This window comes from Elaeis guineensis, chromosome 9 (assembly GCF_000442705.2).
Source record: "Elaeis guineensis isolate ETL-2024a chromosome 9, EG11, whole genome shotgun sequence".
Lineage (NCBI taxonomy): Eukaryota > Viridiplantae > Streptophyta > Magnoliopsida > Arecales > Arecaceae > Elaeis > Elaeis guineensis.
In genome coordinates, this window is record NC_026001.2 from 45,271,455 (window position 1) to 45,294,875 (window position 23,421).

The 23,421-nt window shown below is 37.6% G+C and overlaps 1 protein-coding gene across 2 annotated transcripts; it reads left to right on the forward strand.

Moving 5' to 3' along the window:
- The first annotated feature begins 2,156 nt into the window (after positions 1-2,156).
- Positions 2,157-23,421, forward strand: LOC105051223 (uncharacterized). Of its 2 annotated transcripts, none has more exons than XM_010931547.4 (3): positions 2,157-2,872; positions 21,393-21,799; positions 22,425-23,421. In XM_010931547.4, exons 1-3 carry the CDS (start codon positions 2,435-2,437, stop codon positions 23,143-23,145), a joined length of 1,566 nt encoding a protein of 521 aa, XP_010929849.1. In that variant the 5' UTR covers positions 2,157-2,434; the 3' UTR covers positions 23,146-23,421. The 2 variants fall into 2 exon arrangements, with proteins under 2 accessions (XP_010929849.1, XP_010929850.1); XM_010931548.4 differs by having other exon boundaries at positions 22,428-23,421.

Below are 23,421 nucleotides of genomic sequence, written 5' to 3' on the forward strand. Positions count from 1 at the left end.
AGAGGGTTGAGGGGGTCGCTCAGTCCGTAGATGATTCGATAGTATCAGTTATTCCTGAGCAGCATGACTAGTAGACCTCCACTGATATAGGGAAGGAGCCATCACAGCAGATACAGGAGCAGGAGCAGCCGTTGAGGACCTTCCTGAGAAGGTCCAAGCGACTACGGTACCACGACGTCCTTATGGGACTTAGTATTTTTTAGACCTGTACTTAGTATTTTTGAAACTTTTATTGTACTATTTTTTGTACACTTGATATTTTTATTTTATTTTATATTATTAATTATTGATTCTATTTTATATTATTTAATTTCAAGTTATCGGATATTATGCTTTGTGGACATAGATACATATAGTCTCGTATGTCTCAGAATATTAGAGGAGAAAAAGTTATGCTAAAAGATTATAAAAATTATAATCAAATAATAATAATATATCGGATAATTTAATTATATTTTTAAAATATCTAAAAATAAGCTAAATCAAACAAGTCGGTGGGGAATCAGCAAAGTTCAAGTCGATTTTTTGATAAATGAGATGAATCGAACCACACTGGTACATCTCGATCTGATACGGGCACGAACAGCTACGTACGGCGCGATATGGGCGGTATAAGTCGGTAAGGCTCTGGTACATTATGGTGCTTTTACCAACCCTTCAGTGCGATGTGGTTTGGCCTGCTATAAGTCGGTACGGAGATGATACGGATTGATTTTTTTTTTAAAAAATTTATTTAAATTAAAATTAAAATTTTTATTTTTTTCTCTTTTTTAATTAAAATTTATTTTAATTAAATTTAATTTTTTTTAAAATTTAGAATTATAATTTTATTTTTTATTTTTTATTTTTAAAATTTAAAATTTATATTTTTTTATTTTTTTAATATTTAAGTCTATTTTTGAAAACATCATTTCAAGTGATCAGATATTATGCTTTGTGGACATGGATACACAGAGTCTCATGTGTCTTATATGTCTCAGAATTAAAATTTTTAATTTTTTTAAAATTTAAAATTATAATTATAATTTTTTTAATTTTTTTCAATTTTTTTATGATATTTTTTATTTTTTTATTTTTTGAGATATTTTTTCTCTTTTTGGATATTTTATTAATAAAATTAATTTGAAATGGGGAAAGTAATTTGAAACGATGATTTTTTTTGAATTCAAATTAAAATTTTTATTTTGTTTATAATTTAAAATTATAATTATATTTTTTTTATTTTTTACTTTTTTTCTTATTTTTATGAAGTTTTTTTTATTTTTTAGATATTTTTTCTCTTTTTTAGGAATATTTTTTAAAAAAATAATTTGAAATGGGGAAAGTAATTTGAAATGGTATTTTTTATTTGAATTAAAATTAAAATTTTTATTTTTTTAAAAATTAAAATTAAAATTCTTATTTTTTTCTGATTTTTTTTTTAGTATTTTTTATTTTTTTTATTTTTTGAGTATTTTTTTTTGAGATATTTTTTTAAAAAAATTAATTTGAAATGGAAATACTAATTTGAAATGATGATTTTTATTTGAATTAAAATTAAAATTTTTATTTTTTTAAATTTAAAATTAAATTTTTATTTTTTTAAATTTAAATTATATTTTTATTTTTTATTTTTAGGTATTTTTTTTTTTTTTTTAGTTTTTTTAGATATTTTTTTAAAAAATTAATTTAAAATGGGATACTAATTTAAAATGTTGATTTTTATTTGAATTAAAATTAAAATTTTTATTTTTTTAAAATTTAAAATTTTAATTTTTATTTTTTTATTTTTTAGATCTATTTCTTTGAGATATTTTTTAAAAAAATAATTTGAAATGAGAAAAATAATTTGAAATGATGATTTTTATTTGAATCAAAATTAAAATTTTTATTTTTTTATAAATTTAAAATTATAATTTTTATTTTTTTTAGAAGTAAATAATTAAATCGTAAAAATATCATTTCACATAGTGATTTTATTTATTTATTTTTTTTCGATCACGTAGAGCAGAAAGGATGGTGAGATAGAGGCTAAAAAATGTCATTTTAGTATTTTATAAATTTATATTATTTTTATAAATAAATAAAAAAATATATTATTTTGATAAATAATTTTTTTTAAAATTATTTAGATAATGAACTCGTTTTTATCATATCATGCCCCTGGTTGTTCTTCACTCTTCTCGGGATCCACTTCCAGATACTCAATGCTTTTGGCGCAGCCTCCCAGTTTTTTATATTTCTTCCTGTCTGTATGATACTCTCTGTACTCTTATGCAAATGCTGTTGTTATCGTTTTAATGTATAGCCACCGGCTCCTCTGTTTTACCAAACAAAAAGAAAAAAACCTCCGAAAGATATCTCTATACCAGAAGACTTCCGGATCCCTCCATTGGTGTAAGCCCTTGGTCTCCTCCACCCACCAGAACTAAGAGAACTCAGGGGAGGGAGCTCGATGGCTGCTGCTCCTCCACCCCTCTCAACCTCTCACCGCTGCATCGCCCCAAATCCCTTCTCCCTTCCTCGTTATTCTTCTCCTGCTACCACTAATCATGGTCACATTTATATGAAGAGCAAGGACGAGGTAAAGGAGGAGAAGAAGAAGCCTCCCGGCGCGGCTGTTGTCGTAGCGGCTGCAGCGCGGTCCCATACCGAGAGGACGAGCGGCACCGGCGGCGACAGCGACAAGGAGGAGGCGAGGGAGAAGAGGGAGGAGGTGAACCGCAGGATCGCCTCCAAGAAGGCAATCTCCGTCATCTTAAGAAGGGAGGCTGCTAAGGCTATCATCGAGAAGAAAGGGGGCTCAACCAATTCCAAGAAGCTTCTCCCACGCACTGTCCTCGAGGCCCTCCACGAGAGGATCGCCGCCCTTCGTTGGGAATCCGCTCTCAAGGTCCTCTCTCTTTCTTGCCCCTCCTTCTTCAGCTGTTAACATTTATACGAGTAGAATTCGTCGGGTTGCCTCCTAACAATTTTCTTTTGGAGGTATATTTCATGCTGCTTCTTCGTATTTGTGAAATTTACTGTTTGAATAAAGAAAATTGTGATTCTTGAAGATGCATGCACTTCTTTCTAGCGTTTGTGAATTTAGCAATTTGCTTATTGGGGGATATCCTTTAACTCAGCTAATCTGCCAACCTGCCATTGATACAACAATGGCTTATAATTCAACAGAAAACAATGTATGATGTTGCATGATGTGTAGCAGAGTAGGGTGATGGAAGGAGAAGATTTCTTTAGATGGTTATGTTGCCTTTAAATTTGGTTGAGGAGCCTATTATGAGCATACTGTGTCCTGACAAAAAAGTTTCAAGTCCTTTGTGATGTTCAAAACCTAGTGAACTATTGATTTTACAGCAGAGGGCAGCCAAAACTCAAAGGTGCATAGCTGCAACTATAGGAAATTCATTTCGTGTTCTCTATTGAGGATCCAGTGGATGCTTTCTTCAACGGACATATATGAAGTCAAGAATTTCTCATATTTTCTGTATTGGATATGATGCTGGGCATATCAGGAAGGATGTCATATGATGTGATTTGAGAGTAAAGCAGAACTTTCTAGTAAATGCCATCTTTATTTGTACATTCTTGGCTTGTTGATGTCTTTTTGGAAGTAATCTATTTCCATTTTATCTCTTTAAGTGCATCCCTTAAAATGGAAGAATTTTGGATTCCTAGTAAACTGTCTAGGACAATCTTTACATGTTTTTCCAGTGTGCTTGCTGTTGGATTCATGACATTTGCACATTTTAGTCGCAGATGACATATATAGATAAACCTAAAGGCCCTAAAGAGAAGGGAATGCAAAATCTAATGCAGCAGGAGTGACTTTAGATTTGCAGCTTAACAACAGCATCCTTTAGAGAGGAACTAAAAAGTTCAAAAAATAAGTAAATAATAAGTAATGATTAATATCACAAGATGATTGAAATACAAAGAAGAGAGGAGGAATATGAACTCATGGTACATGTTACCATATCATATCCTCCCACACATCTTTCAGGAAACTAACATAGGGTGTTAGGATGGCAACTTGACCCAATATTAAATGGTTATCAATCATTTATCTAGTAAGTGAACCAAACATAACACTATTTTTGAATGTTTATTTTGTAATTGATTTCTTTAACATCCTCTTATCCTGTATTTTTCAGTTTGTTTGCAAGAAGTGTCTTCTAAAGGAAAACCCCAAAATTAAGTAGATTTTGACTGATCCATACTTCATAATAAATGGTTCAAAGGAAACTATGAATACCAGATTTGTCAAAATCAACGCAAAAGAGTACCATAAATGTTGTTCTACATGCTTCAATGTTTAAATCAGGTCTCTACAAACTAAAAATATAAAGATGAAAATATAAATGGTAGATGCAAGACATTAACATACTGTAGGGGTGGCAATAGATTAGGCCTGGTCAATTTATGTACACCTACAAAATCACGAGGATTGTTGATCCAGTTTGGGTCTTGTCAAGTTAGAATGATATTATTGGTATGCATGACTGGTACTCAGCACAACTTGACACTGGGCCAGTTAAACCTGGCAATTGGTTGAAGCTAAACCACGACCTGACCCAATCATCTCATGGCCTAACCTACTGACCTGGTCCAACCCACCTCAACTTAACTTCTCTCACCCTATCTAAGCTGACTTGTTGTAAGCTAACCCAAAATGGTTCTGAAATCTATGGAACAAAGAAAGTAAAATAGGAAACCAAATTGCTTGAACAGAAGCCACATGACAATGTAATTAATATAAAGCAATTTAGATAGCATCAACATAAAGAAACAAATCTATTGATTTCTTTTAGCTAACCTGAGCCAATCTGACCCATAAATACCTCTCTCATGACCATGTTGGTTCCAGTCTCCAGCTTGTGCCCAAAGTCTCACCCTAACTGATTCAAACTAAAACATTCTTTGGCCCAAACCTTGGCCCAAAAGATCCCAGTTAATTTGGATCACTGGTTGAGATAAATTTTTCGACACCCTATAGGCAACAACAACCAACATGAATAACAGACCATGTCTTGCCTATGTGGATTTAGCTTTAGTAACCATCCACAACCTCTGGCACTTCAGGCCTCCTTAAGTCTTGTCTATTTTCTACAGCTTCTGTTTAAGTCTTGTTTGATCAACTCTTCTTTTTCAGGAATTTCTTGATGCTCCATTCATGCAATGCAATCTAGTAAGGTCATTCAAACTCTATCCTTTTTATTTTAAATTAGTTGGATGTATGATAAGTGTCAAGTGTAAAAGATGACCTAGGATGGCATCCTGTTTATGCATCATAATATTGCTATGTAGTATCTGAAATGAATGTCTATAACCTTGAACCTGGACGTATGCATTAAATCAACGTGACTCTGGTACAATGTTAAACTTGATGAATTTCTAGAATGTCAATCTTTGAAATGGAAAGATGATGTTGTGTTTTGCAATGAGTAGTATTATGGGGTTTGATATTATGAAATGTCTGAGTGTCAGAAGCATTCAGAATTTCAAAAGACAATTAACCAGATATTTTACATGTCTAGCTGACTCTACTAATTATAGTGCAGATACATGGCCTTGTTATCTTCTTCTTGATGTTGATTGGATTGAAGATCACCATGATTCATAGGATTATGGAGCATGGATCTGTCATAGCAGAATGAAAACAAGGAAAAAGGGTGAGCTTCTTTGTAGGTTGTAGAATCCAAGCATTACTAAGTGTCCCTTTGAGACTATGATGTATGGGATATAAATGGACAAGATTGTTCATAAGACAGAAGTGATTTTATTGGCAAGGAAAATAGGTCATCCCCATTATCTTCCTCCTCTCTTCTATCATTCACATGCACATCTGATGCATTATATTCTCAATTACTACCCGAAACCATCTCATATTGCATAATTAAGCTCTTTGCTTCCATATATGGCTTTGCTTGAAGCCATGCCAAACAGAACACTATCTTTGGAATGCAATAATGAACATGCTGTTACATAACAAATCCTGAAATCTTTATTAGGGAAATCATCAGCAGAATTAAATAAACAACAAATCATGAAATTTTATTGTAATGGTCTGTGGCCTTATTAGAATGAATTGAAGTTGAATATTTGAATCAGGAAAACCTCTATCTTTCTCTCTTGCATATTCTGTGATGAATCCTACAAGCATTTTTTCATTTTTTGGGACTCATGTATTCGTTATCTTGAATATGCTGTCTCCTCAGTTTTTTCTGCTCGAGCCTTGTTGTCCAACATACCAACTAACGATATACTTGGCCTTTTAATTCAATCAACTTTCATCAGGACAGACTCATGTCACGGTCACATAAATAATATTAGGACTGCTGTAGACATGATACAGCAGAAAGAACAGGTTTTCAAGAGGGATAGCAAGTTTACTTGACTTTTATCGAGTAATATAAGATCATTCTAGGGTACATCTATTAACAGTGAAAGAAGGGAATTTCCTTGAAAATGTGCAAAAGTAAGGGAGTCAAGTAGCAGGTCTTAAAGCTATTGCAGGTATATGGCGTCAACAGTTGCATTCTGATTAAATGGTACTCTTTATGAGATTTTACTTTAGTGGGCCTTCGCTTGCACATCAGCCCATAACGAGTAAGATTTCCAGTCTTAACATTTAACTGCGGTTTCTTTTAGATGCTTTGTATCTGTTATCTGTGCTTTTTGTTTGATTATGATTTTACATGGGTGCCCTACTATCAGAATCCTGTTCTAGTTAAAAGTTAAACTTCTCTCCAGATGTTAAGATGTTAAGGAAAAAAGGTTTATTTGGGATTATGTAGTTCAAACCATTGTTTATTCAAAGTAATATTTTCATCTTTCCTTATTTAATAATGACTGAAAATACATAGAATTAGTTTCTTACAAGGTTAATATCAGTTTACTTGCAATCATTTTAGAGAACATGCTGATATTTTTGGATATAAGATCTTATATAAATTCCTAAATTTATATAAATATTCCTGTTCAGGCATATCTATCAATGTTTGAGTGACTAGATTAGTTTTTATATTTTTCATTAATAGTTCTCTTATCAATTAGCAGAACTTATTTGTAAATTTTGAGTACTTTTTTGAATTTTCAGATATTTCTTTTTATAAGTCGATATAAGTTCTCACATTCTTTTGATGAATTTTCAAACTTTATTCTGCCATTTTAGTTGTTGCTTTTGACATACCAAAATCTTGGTTCTCTTCTTAATTCAATAATATCTGACAATTCATTAATTACCTCAGGGCTATTGGGTTTACAAATATTTTCCTTATCAAAGTAACTGTCAAAACTGACTTTGTGTATAAGCAGAATGGCATACTTATTGTGTTTTAAAACTTTGGCTATTCTAATGTCATTCAATTCTTTTTGTAGTGTAAGCAATTGTTAAACATCCTTTTGAATCGTGAAGTGCTAATTTCCCACTTCTTAATCATCCAAATCTTTTTTAGAAGTCTTATTTTTCCTTACTTTTGTTAATCCTGAATCATTTAATATGAAGTAGGTTTGAGTCTTGGGGCCACCACTTTGTGAAACAAAAGGCCAAAGGTCAGGGTCGTCCAAAGTTTGCCCCTCTGAGAGTCTCAAATTGCCTAGACCATAATTGGATAATGTACTTGTGTGTCATGGGTTCGAAACATGGAAACAACATCTTCGCATACGGGGTAAAGTTGCATGCATCTAATCCTCCCTAGATATAGTGGTGGAGCCTTATGCACTTGGATACCCTTTCGTTTTTCAAGTTTAAATGCAAATACCTCGGGATCTTTCAGATCATCAATGAAAAAATCATCATATGCTAGGAATGAATTCAATATAGTCCAAACCGGTTTCTGTCACATATTATACTATTTAATTTTCAACAGAAATATTTCCAACCAGTGGGCCTATAATTAAAAATTATGAAATTTTTGTAAGGGACTAAGAAAAAAGTGGTACAGGAATAATTATTCCTATTGGAGTAGTTATTCGACAAGTAATTCATAGTTTTATCTGCATACACATTTTGGAATGGTAGAGGTTGAGGGGTTTTTTCCATTAGAAAAAGGCGATAGGCATATTTGAGGCCTTTATGCCATGAATGGCTTATGAAACCTCTTTGGAATAAGCATGAGCATTAGCAGGTTCAAACAGAATTGCCTGCTTATAAGAGCTGTTTGGAAGGCATAAGGTTTCTTCCAAGCCATAAGCCTGTCTTATCCAAACTAAACACCTCTGTCTCTTTTATTGATGCCTCTGCTGAGGCTATTCTTTGTTCTATCTGGTCATGTTATTATGTTTTTTTATAAAATCATCCATAGATGAGAAATTTCTACACTCTAGAGGCATCATCTCTCTCTCTCTCTCACTGCTGTGCGATTAAATCTACCCTAGGATCTGTTATTATACATTAAGTTTGTTTCTCTGTCTTTGTGATAAAATTCTGCAAATTTCCTAAGGTTTGATTATCTACATAGGAGAATTTTCTTTCTTCATCTTTGCCTGCACCTTATTCAAGTCTCTAATTATTCTGATCTGGAGCTTCCTCTGCATTTGGCCCTCTTATCCTGTTCATAAGAGAATTCTGCAGAAGATACATGACTCCTAAACTGCAATCAGGTTATGCAATCCCATTCTCTTGCTCACATCTAGCCAGGATGAATCATTGTATTGTTCTTTTATTATTGCCATCCTGATGAATCGGCATGGAGAAATGCAAATAAATAACTTACATGAAATTCAATGGAAATTATATATGTTGGATCAGATGGACTATTCTCAGGGAGCATTTCAAGTGGGCAAAAAGTGAACATTTTGTTAAAGCTTTAGGGTGAATCTTATTTTCATATTTGATTTTGTATTTGTAGTTTGTTTCAACATGTGCAGGCACTGTGTTGAAATAAAATAAAAATTAAAAATTAAAAAAGAATAAAAATAAAAATAGAGACCTGTTATACTTGCCCAATCCGAATACTTGATAGTTATACTTGCATCCATCTTCTTGTCCAATCTTATTCAGTCTATTCAATTTATTTTACCATGCCTAAACCCAACGCTTAGACATGGATATGGAAACCTACTTGATAGAAGACTGATCAGCTGATTTCGAAAATGGCTCAAGAGAGGCTGGTATAGGGTTCCAAACCTCTTCTTGTGCCTGAGTGATGGCTTTCCATAGAAGATTGCTTTCAAGGCTAGAGGCAATTCAATGGGATAAATGCATTAAAAAGGGATAAATTTTAGTGGATGGTGCAACTATAAATGTGATGTTTGTATCACTCCGATACACTTTTAATCGTGTGTGATGCAGATCTGAATTTGATGTTACATTATGTCAAAGGATGACAGCATTATAAGTTTGGAGTAGCCTAGGACAGCCTTATAAGGACTAGGTACATTGAACTCTAAAATGGTCAAATCAATTAGAAAAAATAAAAAAATAAATATTCAATATATATCAAGATTTAGAATCTCATCGAGTGCCAATATTATTCATAAATATCCAAATCATTTACATAATCAAGAAGAACATCAACTTATCTATCTAATCAAGCAGTACTGTAGTCCTTTGTGTCCATCCTATAAGGTATGCGTGCTGGATTGTCACTAGTCTTAAATCTCTTATTAAAGATCTGGCTCTGAGGGATATTCTCGAGCTGATGATATGATTGTGGAGGGGTCCATCCGAATATTACCAGCAACAAAATTCGATTCGTAAGATGCTCCAAGCTATATAGAGTAGTAGCCACTAGAAGATGCCTCGAATGTGTCGTACCCATATTTATATGGATCATAAGCTGTCTATGGCTGCAGATAAGAGGATCCAGAATACGAGGATGAACATAATATGTCCATGACTCAATGGATCCTACTCTATGCAAGATCATCTGTAGCTGCACCATATCCTGAACGATGTCAAGGAGCTCATCGCTTGTGTGCAATAGTATCCTTATGAGCTCTATTAGATTGTGCACCATGATCTCTCTCTTGTATGGCATGTGTAAATTGGGATTCATCAGTGAATTGAAGACCATTTTGTGAGTGTGCCTCATAAATGGTGATCTTCTGTCCTCTGCTCCTTTCCTAACACCAGATCCATGACCATTAAAGCTATTATAATTGCTCTGCCTGGTCTTTGAATCTGAGTGAACTAACTACTCCATCCTTTTCATTAAGACTATGACTGTCTCTATGCCAAGTGGTTACCTACCCTCCCATCGTGCCTCGCTCTGGTTGCCTATGCTATGAGGATGGATGTTGTGGCTAATCAGTTGAAAACCTATATGGAATGTTGCTACTTGCCTATTGCTTACCATCCACTCTAGTCTTGTTACTTATAAAACTGACTGATCGTAGAGATGATCCTTGCTCATCAACCTCTGGCTCCTGCTGTTGGCACGTAAGCCATCTGATCATCGGATCTTCATCTCATCATCATCAACAAAGTCATCCCTAGTTGGATCAGAGTATTTCAGCTCAACTTCCTCCTAAATGCATTTGAGCCTCAACCTTAAATTGTAGGGAACATATATAAGGCCGCTGAGGCATTTTTGTGTCAAACGGTTCCTCTGCTTCCTGTAGATAAGGTGAAGATCAGACAATTGTGCTTACAACCACTTGAGGAAATCGTCTGAAAGAGGATTTAAATGGCAACTTCCTTCAGAGTTTTTGCCGCTAGATCAAAATGAATCCACTATTCAGTTGCAAAAGTATTGAGCAAAATTAAAACTAAGATTATATCATTCTAGTAGCTATATAACGTCAAATAAGAAGAATTGTCATTGATATCTAATTTATCTAGATTCATCTTTGTTTTGCTTATAATTGTTGCACTCTCTCCAAAACTTTCTGTGCGCTCCCTAAACATTTTCTTTTGCAAAAAATCTATTTGTTTAATGTGTTGCTGATTGAAGATATATCTAAATTAACAAAAATCACTTAACCTAACATACTTCTAGGTACATGTCTGTGATTTTTGGATCATCTTATATCACATTTTGTCGGGTGGTTAGAATCTCCTCATCTATGTCTATCCTAATTCTTAAGTATGGTGTACTGGAACCTCAGGTTCAGATAGTAAGTTGTAGATAAATTTTGTAATCAGTTAGATATACTGATACAAATACAAGAGCAGTCAAATTTCAGAACGTTCTTGACTTGCTACTTACCTATCAGATGTAAATTCCTATCCATCTAATATCCTATCGTTGTTTAATGATGTTGATATAGTCCTGGGTATATTTTGGATTTGCAGTCCTAATCTGATGCTTTGTCGTTTTTATTATGTGATATAAGAAGCCCATCTGAGGGTGTCTTTCACTATATACGGTCTAAAGTGTCTCATATAAAGGCTTGATAATCTTCACTATCTTTTCGATCTGTTGTTAGAATATCTATCTTATCAGTAATTCTTGACATTGCTCCCCTCTGTACCTATCCTGGTATATTTATCCTTTCCCACTTGACACTGACAAACATCTGACACAAGCATATGTTTCTTATTAACAAGGCTATCTGGTGCTATATAATTCGTAGCGAACCATGTGACATCTGATCTCAAGATCTCTCTTCCTGTATACATCCACATCAATGGCATGACCTATATGTGGTTATAAATGAATCTAGCAATAGTCTGTGCTGAGTCCTCTGCCTTCTATATCTTACTAAGCTTTCCAAAATCCATCAACATGATGCCGATACAATATGCAGCATATGAGATCTAGAAAATATATGGTCATCACTCCATTAGGATCTTCCTTATGGTCTTATACTATGGTCTATTGTCGGTGATAACCTGCATGATATTTTACTCTCCTATTTGATCAATCGCTTACTCTATCAATCTTAGAATGTATATGGCATCGTGCACATGATCCAAAGTATCAATGAATTTATGGAAAAAATATTTTTCTAGCGCAATGTGTCAAGAAGTTGATGATACTTCATCTAGTAAGGTCAGTCCAACTATCATATATCATCGTGAGTCTATATAGTGCCACTTGCTCTGATATGATGCAGTCCATTTTTGTAGCTCTTTGATGTTGTCAAAAAATTCAATATTCTTCAGTCCTGAAGGATTTATATCCAGACCTGCAGTCTGTATGGATGCAATGGAAAAGCGATAATATATGCTACCTACAGCATGTGTTGGGATATGATTAAAGTGAAATCCGGATCTAATAACTTGCTATATATCCTTCTTCTTATCTTTCAGTATATTGTTAATCCTCTATTGCTTGGAATCCTTTGGGGAAGGCTCTTGGGTCCAAGTCATGAATGGTGGCTCTCGATGGAATCTCTTTGGAGGATTTCTTTCTGTTGCCAAAAGCCTCCAACATGAATACAATATAGCTCATACCTCTAGTGCCGGACTCTCGGAGGACGTCTTTCGAAACTCTGGACTCTCCTTTAATGCTCGTAAAGCTCGATCCTGACTCATAAGCTCACTGTCCACATTGAGTCTTTTGTTTGGCCATCTTCTCAAGTTGCTATCGATTATGCAAACTCATTTGAATAGTAGTCTACATCTATGCCTCATTATCTGGAGAGAGGCTTTCTCTGACTCCCTAAAGTGAGAGAAATTTTGCGGCTCGACAACCCACCTCTGCCTTCTTGGAAGTCATCTCCTTCACTGTTTTGGAATCAGTGAAGTGTTACTTCATCCGTTGATGGACCTTTTATGGGCATTTTCAGTATATAGCTACATTGGGGTAACCATTATTCAAATGCTGCTTCAACCTAGTTACCCCTTTTTGTTTGAACTGTGTTGCACTAGTTATATTTTCAATGGGGCCGATTCGAGAGCATCTGCCTGTAGTCCTAATCAATATCATGCTCTGGATTCTTCTTCCTCGATGGATCCATTCCTGAAAGTTAAACAAGTACATTATTTCAATAATTATGTAAAAATAGTAAAATTTTGTTATCCTAATATTTTATTTTTTTGAATTAATTTTATATTTTTATTACTTTTAAATTAAAAGATATTTTAAAATTCAAAAAATTGATTTAATCTTAGATCTATGTAGTATCATACCATGGATGCTACATATATTTTTTTAGGCCAGTGGGCATGCATAAAATGTTACTTTTCAATTTTAGGCTTAAACCACAATACGCAATACGCATGATGTGTCAAAATTTTGATAAACGGATAGAAAATTTATGTTGAGAGTAGTTTGCAAGCTCTTAAACAATATTTAAGTTTTACAATTATTTTTGAATTTTATTTTTAATAATTTAAATTCAAAAATATATTTTTAATTTAAAAATTATATATTTAATGAAAATCAATGATTTTAGTGTTATTGTATAGATCATCCATGGATCTACAATATATAATAAAATTATATCAAAATCAAAAATTTTGGCATGATCTTTTCTTATTTTTCTAATTTCTACGAATTTTCAAGTTCTACTGATAAAAAAGGAGAGCTAAGGGAGCAAGGGATGTGGGAGAGATGCTTGCATACCTTGATCATTGATTTCTCCTCGTTTTGTGGCTGTTTTTTTGCTATGGAGAAGGGAGGATGAATTTTTTTTTGTGGAGAAATGAGAAACAGAAGTCTCGAGAGCCTTCTCTTGATCATTCCCATCTTTAAATGGCTGCTTTTTTTCGTGAACTGGACAGAACTGGTCTGTTTGTTTGGTATCGTACCGAACCGTCTGATTCGGGCCAGTTCGGGGTGGTTTGGACTCTATTTCAAATTTTATGGAAGAATTGATCCGATTCCATGCCGATGTAGTTCGATGCGGTTCGGTTTGGTTTGGCAAATCTTGTGTGATAGGTCTTATAACTATGCTGACCATAGGATGCTTATCCAGCCAACACTTAGACTAGCACTATCCAAATTTTTTTGGTTCCCCAAATTATCCGCTTGTAGTTTTTGGCATGTTTAACAATACCAAGCCAACCAATTTGAGGCATGCCAAACCAGCTGGTTCAGGGCATAGTGTATTGGACTAGTAGGTTACGGGCATGATTCATTCCATCGATTTGAAACGAAAGCCCTATTGTGCATTCAAGCTTTTATGGAGGGAGAGAAGAGAGAGAGAAGATGAGAGAGATGGGGAGGGAGGAAGGGAGGCAGGAGAGAAAGAGAGGGATGGGGAAAGAGAGAGGTCGAGATAGAGAGGGCTCGAAAGTCCTTATTGAAATTGGTCAAAAAAATTAGGGATCCCTTTTTTCAAAATGAAACAGGGTCCCTATTTCAATGAGGGCTGTTAAACCCTCTCTCTTGCTTCCTCTCCCTCTCCCTCTCTTTGCCTCTGTCTCTTTTTCTCCCTCTCTCCCTCTCTCCAGTTCTCCCTATGTTGGTATGCACCAGAAATGTTAGAGATCTGGTACCAATTGTTGCAGCAAAAAGAAAGAAGAAATAAAAGAGACAATCAAATACGTGGATCAGTCCAAGGTTTACCTCCACGGGATATGCAAGCTTCACTATGAAAGAAGAAAGCAAGTACAAGAGGAGATCTCACACTCTTAACTCTCATACACCAATCTCTTTCTCAACAAGAAGTACAACCTTCATAAAAGTTTTCACAAAATCTCAAGGAGATCCTCTCACAGGCCTGCCGTGCTAGGATCCTCGATACCCCTGGACGCTTCTGTGATGCTCATAATCATATATCATACCTCATGGCCACTCCCATGGCCGTTCCAAGACACTCTCGACTGGTCTGTCTGTTGCTCATGTCAAGCCGCTCAGCTATTCTCTGTCGCTACTGTTGATGCCTTAGGTGCTCTTAGCCGCTCACGGTCTCTCTCGGACCCTCGTTGAGACACGTACATCTCCACAATCTGTCAGCCTATTTTATAGGTCCAAAACCCGATCTATATTGAAAATACGGTCTTGATCGAAGTCCAAAAATGTCCCTAATCGTTCAATCGCTTCCGCACACTTTTCTGACTGCTCGATCGTGCAATACAGCCCCCAAATCAGCTCCCAGCCGTCGGATTGCGACCGCGTGCCTTCCTGGCCGCTGGAACGTGCACAGAACTTCCATGGACTGCGATTTTTGGCATTTAGATTGGTGCGGTCCACAGCGATCATGTGGACTGCGCCAATTTTCCCGCGGGCAGGGCGTGCGCTGGATCACGCGTCCACTTGGGCCGCGCACGTCCGCACGCCTGTGCTGGGCCATGCGCCTGGCTGGGCTGCGTGCCTACATGCTGCGCGTGGCCCAGCGTGCAGCAGGCCTGGGCCTGCCTTCAAACTTGTGCACTGTGGGCCTCGTTAGGTTGTGCACTGCAGACCCTATTATGTCATGTTTTCGGGCTCCTCGCATCATGCGTTGCGTTGCGTGCTGCATCTGATTTTTACTGCTATGGTTCGAATTTGAGGCATCAAAATCCCAACGATCTCCACCTCGACTTGACATTCGACCTCCACCTAACTTTGAAAACTTCTATGATCTCGTTCTCATATCTTGGGACATACGTCTGCTACTCATCGATAGGCAAACATGGGAGTCAAGCCAGGCCGCTCGATCCTATCTCCATCTTGCATAATCTGAGACCTTCTCGAGGTAGTCTCTTGGCGACATTGCTTATCATCCTTCCGAGTCTTCCATCTCGTCCCTGATCCACCTCCTCCTGGAACTCCACCTCGACTGGGCTCTTACTGGCATCTTCCATGATAGACAGCTTCTTCTTATACAAGAGAGCATCGATCAATTCTTTGCAGTTGATCTCCATCTTGATTGCGTCTGCTTCTCCATCTTCTTCAATCTCGATCAACACTGCTACAAGTTGGACAATCGCGCGTCCTGGTACCAACTAGTTCTGATACCAATCATGCATACCGGTACCAATCTGGCTCTGATACCAATTGTTAGAGATCTGGTATCACTTGTTGCAGCAGAAAGAAAGAAGAATTGAAAGAGACACAATCCAATACGTAGATTAGCCCAAGGCTTATCTCCATGAGGCATGCAAGCTTCACTTATGAGAAAGAAACAAATACAAGATGAGATCACACACTCTCAACTCTCATATTACCAATCTCCTCTCTCAACCTAAAAGTACTCACCCATACAATGCTCTCAAAGATAACCCAAGGAGATCCTCTCACAGACCTACCATATCAGGGTCTTCGACATCTTTGGACATTTTCTGTGATGCTCTCAGCCGCTACATCATGCCTTAGCCTCTGCCCCTGTAAGCCACTTCTGCGGCTGTTTCAGGACACTCCCGACTGCTGATGCCCCTGGTGCTCTCATGGTCTCTCTCTGACCTTCCTTGAGACGCTTCTTGGTCTCCTTGAGACGCCCTTGGTGTCCCTGTGATGCCCACAGTCTCCCCGAGGCGCTCTCCTCTCCACAGGCTGTCAGGCCTCCTTTATAGAGCCAAAACCCACTCCAGATCGGAATTACAGCCCTGATTGAAGTTCAAAAATGTCCTACCATTGGATCGCTTCCGCATGCTTCTCTGAACCGTCCGATTATGCTCCTGCCCACCTGATCACGCCTGCGTAAGCCTTTTAACCGTCGGATCGCATCCGCGTGCCTTCCTGGCCGCTGGATCATGCACAACCGCACTTGTGCACCGGATTTTTCCCATTTAGATCGTCTTGGTCCACAGCGGTTGCGTGGACTGCGACACCTCACGCGGTTCACCATGGACTGTGCCAATTTCCCCGCTCGTAGGCTGCACGCACGCACGTGCATGCGGCGCGGCCCACGTGCAGGACGCAAGGCCCAAGTGCGCACTGGCCAAGCGCGGGCGCGCACCCGCACGCGGCCCAGGCCTAGGCCGCGGGCGCGCAGCGCGTGCACCTGCGCGCCCGCGCTGGCCCGCGCTTGGGCCGTGTGTCCTGTGCGTGGGCCGCGCATCCTGTAGGCCTGTGTGCGCCTGCGGGGCCTGGGCCGCTGCTCCTGCACGCCCGCGCTGGGCCAGTGCGCGCTTGGGCCGTGCGTCCTGTGCGTGGGCCGCGCATCCTGTAGGCCTGTGTGCACCTGCGGGTCATGCCTTGCTGCGGGCCTACGCGCGCTACGTCTCAGGGCCTGTTTCCAGGCTTCTTACGTCGTACGCTGCGTGCTGGATTTCTCCGCATCTGGTCTTCGTTGTTGTGGATCGAATTCGAGGCGCCAAAATCCCAATAAGAAAGACACCTTATGGGTTTATAATGTGCCGAATCAGTCACCTGCTGATATCGCCTCTGGTGTCAATTCAGTGAACCTTGATTTTTAGGGCTTGTCAATGGACCACTTCCAATTTGTACTTCAATTTTTTCTTTAGCAATTTCACAAGAGGAGCTAATAAGGCTGCCAACCTTAGTAAGAACATTCTCAAGTAAGAAGGTTTTCCTGAAATTGACTTCAACCCTTGTGCTAAGGTTAGCTCTGGCATATGACTTCACCACCTCTGTTGATGTGTGGGGTTTGGTGGTGAAGTTCCTGCCCCACCTTGTCAGTATGGGAACTCTGGTGGAAGTCCAGGCCTCACATTCTCCTTAACTTTCCTCCATTTATTGTACTTCCATCTAGAGAAACTTCAACACAAGATTTGATAACTCATTGCCATGCCCCTCCTTTGCCCTGTTAGTTGTCCTACTAGCCAAACTGTCATCTCCTAGCCTCATTCCTCAGGAAGGAGTAGTTCACCACAGTGAGGTCAAAGTCCCTTTTTTTGCCTTAACCATAAGGAGTGAATCAATAGCTGTGTCAAAGAGGAAAAGTGTGCTTATTTAGTCTGGGTTCCATTCATTTTTCCCACTTAAGAATTTGCAAGGTTAAGCAGTCCCAATATACCTTTGATTTCATAATAAGTGTGAAGATTATCACCCGACGTGACAAAAAAACTTCGATTCTTGCTTAATATCTTCCTCTTTTTTCTGCTATACCTTTGCCTTTACAATCACTGCTACTTGCTTCGCTTTCCATCTTGCTTCACTACCTGACTCCTATTACTTATCCCCATCATGCTTATCTCTCTAGGGTCGTGTTCAAGGTTCGCCGTACCAATACTGGACCCCGTACCGGTGAAATTCTGTCTAATGTCGGTACGCGGTTCGGTACGGTATGGTAATGTTGGTATGCTTCAGTATGACGTACCGGTACGAGATCGGTACAGTACGATACGGATGGTATGGGGCAGTACCGTATTCCATGGTCGTGTCATCCACTCTTTAATCAAGGTTAGGTCGACCAGACCAGGATTGAGTCGAGTATGACCCACCTCTAGAGGCAAATCGGGCATTTACAAGCAAGTGCACCAGCAGTAGCCTAAGCTCACCCTCACTTCTTCTTTGTTGTTGAGTTAACTGATCCTAATCATGATCCTCGATGCACTAGGAAAAAGCCCTATTGAACCACTAGGGAACTGGATCGAAGACATGCCCTTATTCTTACACCTTTCTCCTGACCTACAGCAAGGTGCTTACTGTTCTTTGACACTTCATTATGGCTCTAGCTAAGTGAATTCTTGGAGATTAAATGGAGACATCCAGCATACACCTGTACATAAAATTCATCCTCATGTCCATATAACATGGTTTGTCTAAATTTTGAAGAAACAGTGGGTCATGTTATTGATGCATGGAAGAACTAATTTGCACAAGCCGAAGTTATACTAGTATGCTAGTGTATAGCATGCGCACATCAACTTGCTTTACTATTTGCATATGTGAGCAAATAGTTATTTTGCATGACTTTGTATCTGTTATAGTTGACTTGATGCAGTATGAGAATATGATCTAGATTTGGTTATAAGAGTTTTATAGAGAGTACCCATGACCTCTATGCAACTTGCGCTTGTGTTTCAACAGATGCATGTTGAAGAAAGAGCAAATATGTATATTGTAAATGATGCCAAGCAAGGTTCCAAATACCGCTACTGGAACCTTGCACCACTTTTTTGTTGGAATAGTAATGTACCAACCATTGATACACAGTATGGGATTGCATCCTATACCGGCATGCTATGTATCAGTTCTGAAAATTTGCTGGAACAATACATCCATTCATACCATCCTGTTCCAATGGTATTTGAAACCTTGAATTGCCATTTTTTTTTCTTAAAGTGTCTGTAATGAAGGAACCTTAATATTCACACTCTGCAAAAGCATGGAAATCTTGATAACACTATTTGTGTAATTGTGTAGCAAAGGTGATGAAATGTGCTATACTTACACCGTCGATACAACCTCTGGGGCAGCTTAGGTTATATTACAGAAAATGATTAACTAATAAATTACTTGATGAACTCACATTAAATCTACAATATGTTAATGAGTTTTAGTTATAGATGTTCTTTGGAGTCTTTTAATTCTAAACCTTTTAGTGAAAAACTTACAGGAGTAGAATTTAGAAGGTGGGATGGGAGAAGTTGCTAACTTTAGTAATGTGATGTGAATTCTTAGTTGACCCATTTTGCCTTGTAAAGCCACATAATTGATCTAGATATTTATTAGTTACAAGAACCAATTTTTTAATAAAATTAGCAAATAGTAAAGAATTTCGAACTTCAAGTTTTGGCTTCTTTATCTTGGTGTTTGGGATTGAAATGCTCAAGTCTGCACAGGTGCCACTGCTGCTATATGATTTTAGAACTCAAAAATGAAACATAATAAGTTATGATCAGCATCAATCAAATACGTGATGACTGATGAGTACTCAGGATTATCTTGCTAGAACTTTGTATGATGGATCTCATGATAGGTAGTCACTTTCCAGTTCCAGTGGTAAGTTTAGCTGGTCCGTAGTTTTGTCTCATCTTAAGCTATTTGGTGTTGCCTAGGTTGTTTGAAGTTGGAGATGCCATTCTCTAGTGTTTATTGGCAACCACATAATAAATGTAAATTATGTAATAATTATTTTCTTGCAATAGGTTACATCTTTCACACAATTTGTGGAGCACTGAGCCTGACACTTTAATGATAATAATCGAGTGGTAGGGTTTTTTGCCTTCAACAGTGATTCTTCAACAGTCTCTTGGATGACCAGAAAGTATCACCTTTAATCTAGTTTAGGTGATAGGTATTGCACCATGGCCAACAGAGGACAGTTTATTTGGTTCTGTCATTTACTTGCGAACTTTTATATCACCATATATTGGTCCAAGTTCATTTTACTATTACAGTATTATAATTTATTTTAGATTTCTAAAACTTTTGTTTTATTGGAGAGGACAGATCATTAAGATTGATTGTCATTGTTCCTGGCACTATTATATTCTGGATCTTTTCCTCCTTGGTTCCTCTTCACTGTTGATTAGACTGTTGAGCTCTTCATTAAAGTGAGACATAGTATCGTGATTCACTACTCAAGAAAGGTCAATCTACGCCCATTGAAGGGGCATAACTAGAGCATATTTGCAGGGTGGGGGGAATATGTGTCTTTGTGGTGTTCTCTTTTCCCCTCTCAAGTTAATGTGTGGATGTTTTTGCTTGACAAATTGAAAATATTCTATACATTCTCACCTGCATGCTCGATCACATTATAGAACTTAATAGGTTTATTAAGCTGCTCATCTCCACTTATTTTTTTGTAGCTGCTTCCACCTTTTTTCATGGTTAAGTGATAGGATTTGTGATGATATCAAGGAGTATAATCTGTGTCAAAAAACATCCAAACCTGCAGATGGATCTGGTTGATTTAGCACAATCTAGATGCCTTTGGGAAGTTATCAGTCAAACCCATTTTAGTTTAAATTGTTATTTAATCTTACGGATTGAATCATTTTTTATTTGTGCAAAAACTTATGTAAATTTTCTATAAATCCCATCAATAGAATGTTCCTTTTGTCAACTATAATACTAATTTGGATGCTTAATGTAGTTTGTTCTACTCATTTGATGAAAATACCTCAAACTTGTTGCTAAGCATATGGCAAGGTCCAAAAATGCACTTTTGTCTACTCTAGTTCCATTCTTGTCGTTTTGCTTGTCCAATGATGTCCTCGGGGACTTTTGCATCTCTATTTCTTGTGGTATTGGGCATACCGACACTGTACCAGCATGGGATTTGATACCGAAATGAACCTTGTAATATATAAATTCAAATAATATCTTCGTTCCTTGTATAAGCATAATTTATAGCAAGGTATGCCATACTGTACCAAACTAGGCAGTACGTGGTATGTTGTACTGTATTGATTCGGTACCAGTACACCATGTGGGGCTGTACTGACACTCGGTATGCCTTGGTCTCTGCACCGGGCATACCAACAGTGATAGGATGGCATTGATGCGGGGCCTAGTAGCGAGATGGCGTACCTTAATTTATAGAATTGCAAAAAGGTCAGTGTTCTTGTGCACCTCTATGTCTGTGCATGTTTTAGATTTTTTTTTTCCCATATCAATTGTAATGTCAATGGGAATCTCATGCTACAAGGTTGACATGAGCAATAAGCAAGTACCTGCTGAGTATTCTTACACACTTCTTCTTTTCATTCAAAGTTTCTTAGTTCTTATTGTTGGATGACTTAGGTGTTCGAGCTACTCCGTGAGCAGCTTTGGTACAGGCCCAACATTGGCATATATATTAAACTCATTGTCATGCTTGGAAAATGCAAACAGCCTGAAAAAGCCCATGCACTCTTCCAAGTCATGGTTGATGAAGGTTGCATCATAAACCATGAATCATACACTGCCCTCATTTCAGCATATAGTAGGAGCGGCCTCTTTGACGAAGCATTCTCTCTGCTCAACAAGATGAAGATTACTGAGGGCTGCCATCCTGATGTCCAGACATATTCCATTCTCATCAAGTCTTGTTTGCAAGTCTTTGCATTTGACAAAGTTCAGATCCTGCTTTCTGATATGGAGAGCCAGGGGATAAGGCCTAACACCATCACATACAACACACTCATTGATGCTTATGGAAAAGCAGGCAGGTATAACTCTTGCTTTATACAGTTTGATCTCTCCTCATACATTAACAGTCCCTTTTCTTTTTCCCACTGCCATCTGCTGCAAACAGTAAGCTAAAATAACCCATGTTTTCTACCCTCATCCATGCCCACATCAGTTGAATCAAATCACTGTTTGCCTCCATATCTGGATATAGCTGGAAATCAGAAACATCAAAGTTTACTGACCTTCCCCTCAACTGTTTCCCAAAACTTTGTTTGCTTGGTTAGGTTAGTGGGTGACTGAATATTAAAGTACCCTTCCAAGTCAATTATCCATTCAACAAATCTTTTTAAGGTACCTAATGGAGTGTAGGTCTCATATCAACAAACTTAGCACTTGAAGGAGAGGATAAGTTGTTTTTGCTTACACTTGGAAAATACAACAAAACTATGCTGGCAACAGCAAATGTTTTCAATGGTTTAAAGTTGAAATCAACCATTGAGTGCATCAAAGAGAACATGATGTTGTTAGCTTAAGTTTGTATGGACTAATAGGATTAGACTTGTATGCATAGCAAATCTTATTTATCATATATTTGCATTTAGCTCAATTCTGCAATCCTTTCTCATGTGAACAGTAGGTCATATCTTGTTTCTATTTTCCAAGAAGGTTTTGGGAGATGGAGTCAACACTCATGGAAATGCTCTCTAACCATGATTGCAAACCCGATGTATGGACCATGAATGCTACCCTCCGAGCCTTTGGTGGTAGCGGGCAAATTGAGACAATGGAGAAGTGCTATGACAAGTTCCAAAGCTCTGGCATTTCCCCAAACATCAAAACCTTCAACATACTTCTAGATTCCTATGGCAAAGCTAGGAAGTATGAAAAGATGGGTGCTGTGATGGAATACATGCAGAAGTATTACTTCTCCTGGTCGGCAGTTACTTATAATGTGGTTATCGATGCATTTGGTAGGGCAGGAGACCTGAAGCAGATGGAGTATATCTTTAGATTGATGAAGTCTGAGAGGATCAAACCCAATTGTGTTACACTCTGTTCACTAGTTAGAGCTTATGGAAGGGTGGGGGATCTGGATAAAATAAAAGCACTATTAAGATTTATTGAGAACTCGGATGTGATGTTAGATACTGTATTCTTCAACTGCTTGGTGGATGCATATGGGAGAGCTGGGTGCTTGGCAGAGATGAGGGAGGTGCTGGAAATGATGAAGACAAGAGGTTGTACACCAGACAAGATAACTTACAGCACCATGATTAAGGCATATCTCAGCAGAGGGATTGATGATCATCATGTTCATGATCTTCGCAATATCAGCAGAATACAGACTGCCCCACTGGTGGAGGATCCTACTTTGCAAGCTTGAACACTGAAGGTGAAGTAGTAGACATGTTTTGTTGTATAACCGATTACTCCATTATTTATACTTTTCAGTACCAGAAGTAATAAATTGTATGTTTCTTTCTTTTTCCTAAAAGAAAGATTTGATGATTTGCCATGTTGTATTCACCATGGCTCCATCTGTGCAATTTAATTCATATTTAAGGAGAGCTAGCAATTGCTGCTTTTTTTTTTTTGTTTTGATCATGCATTGGAACTCTAATTTGTTAAATACAGGTGGACTCAGAGGGCTTTCTTACCA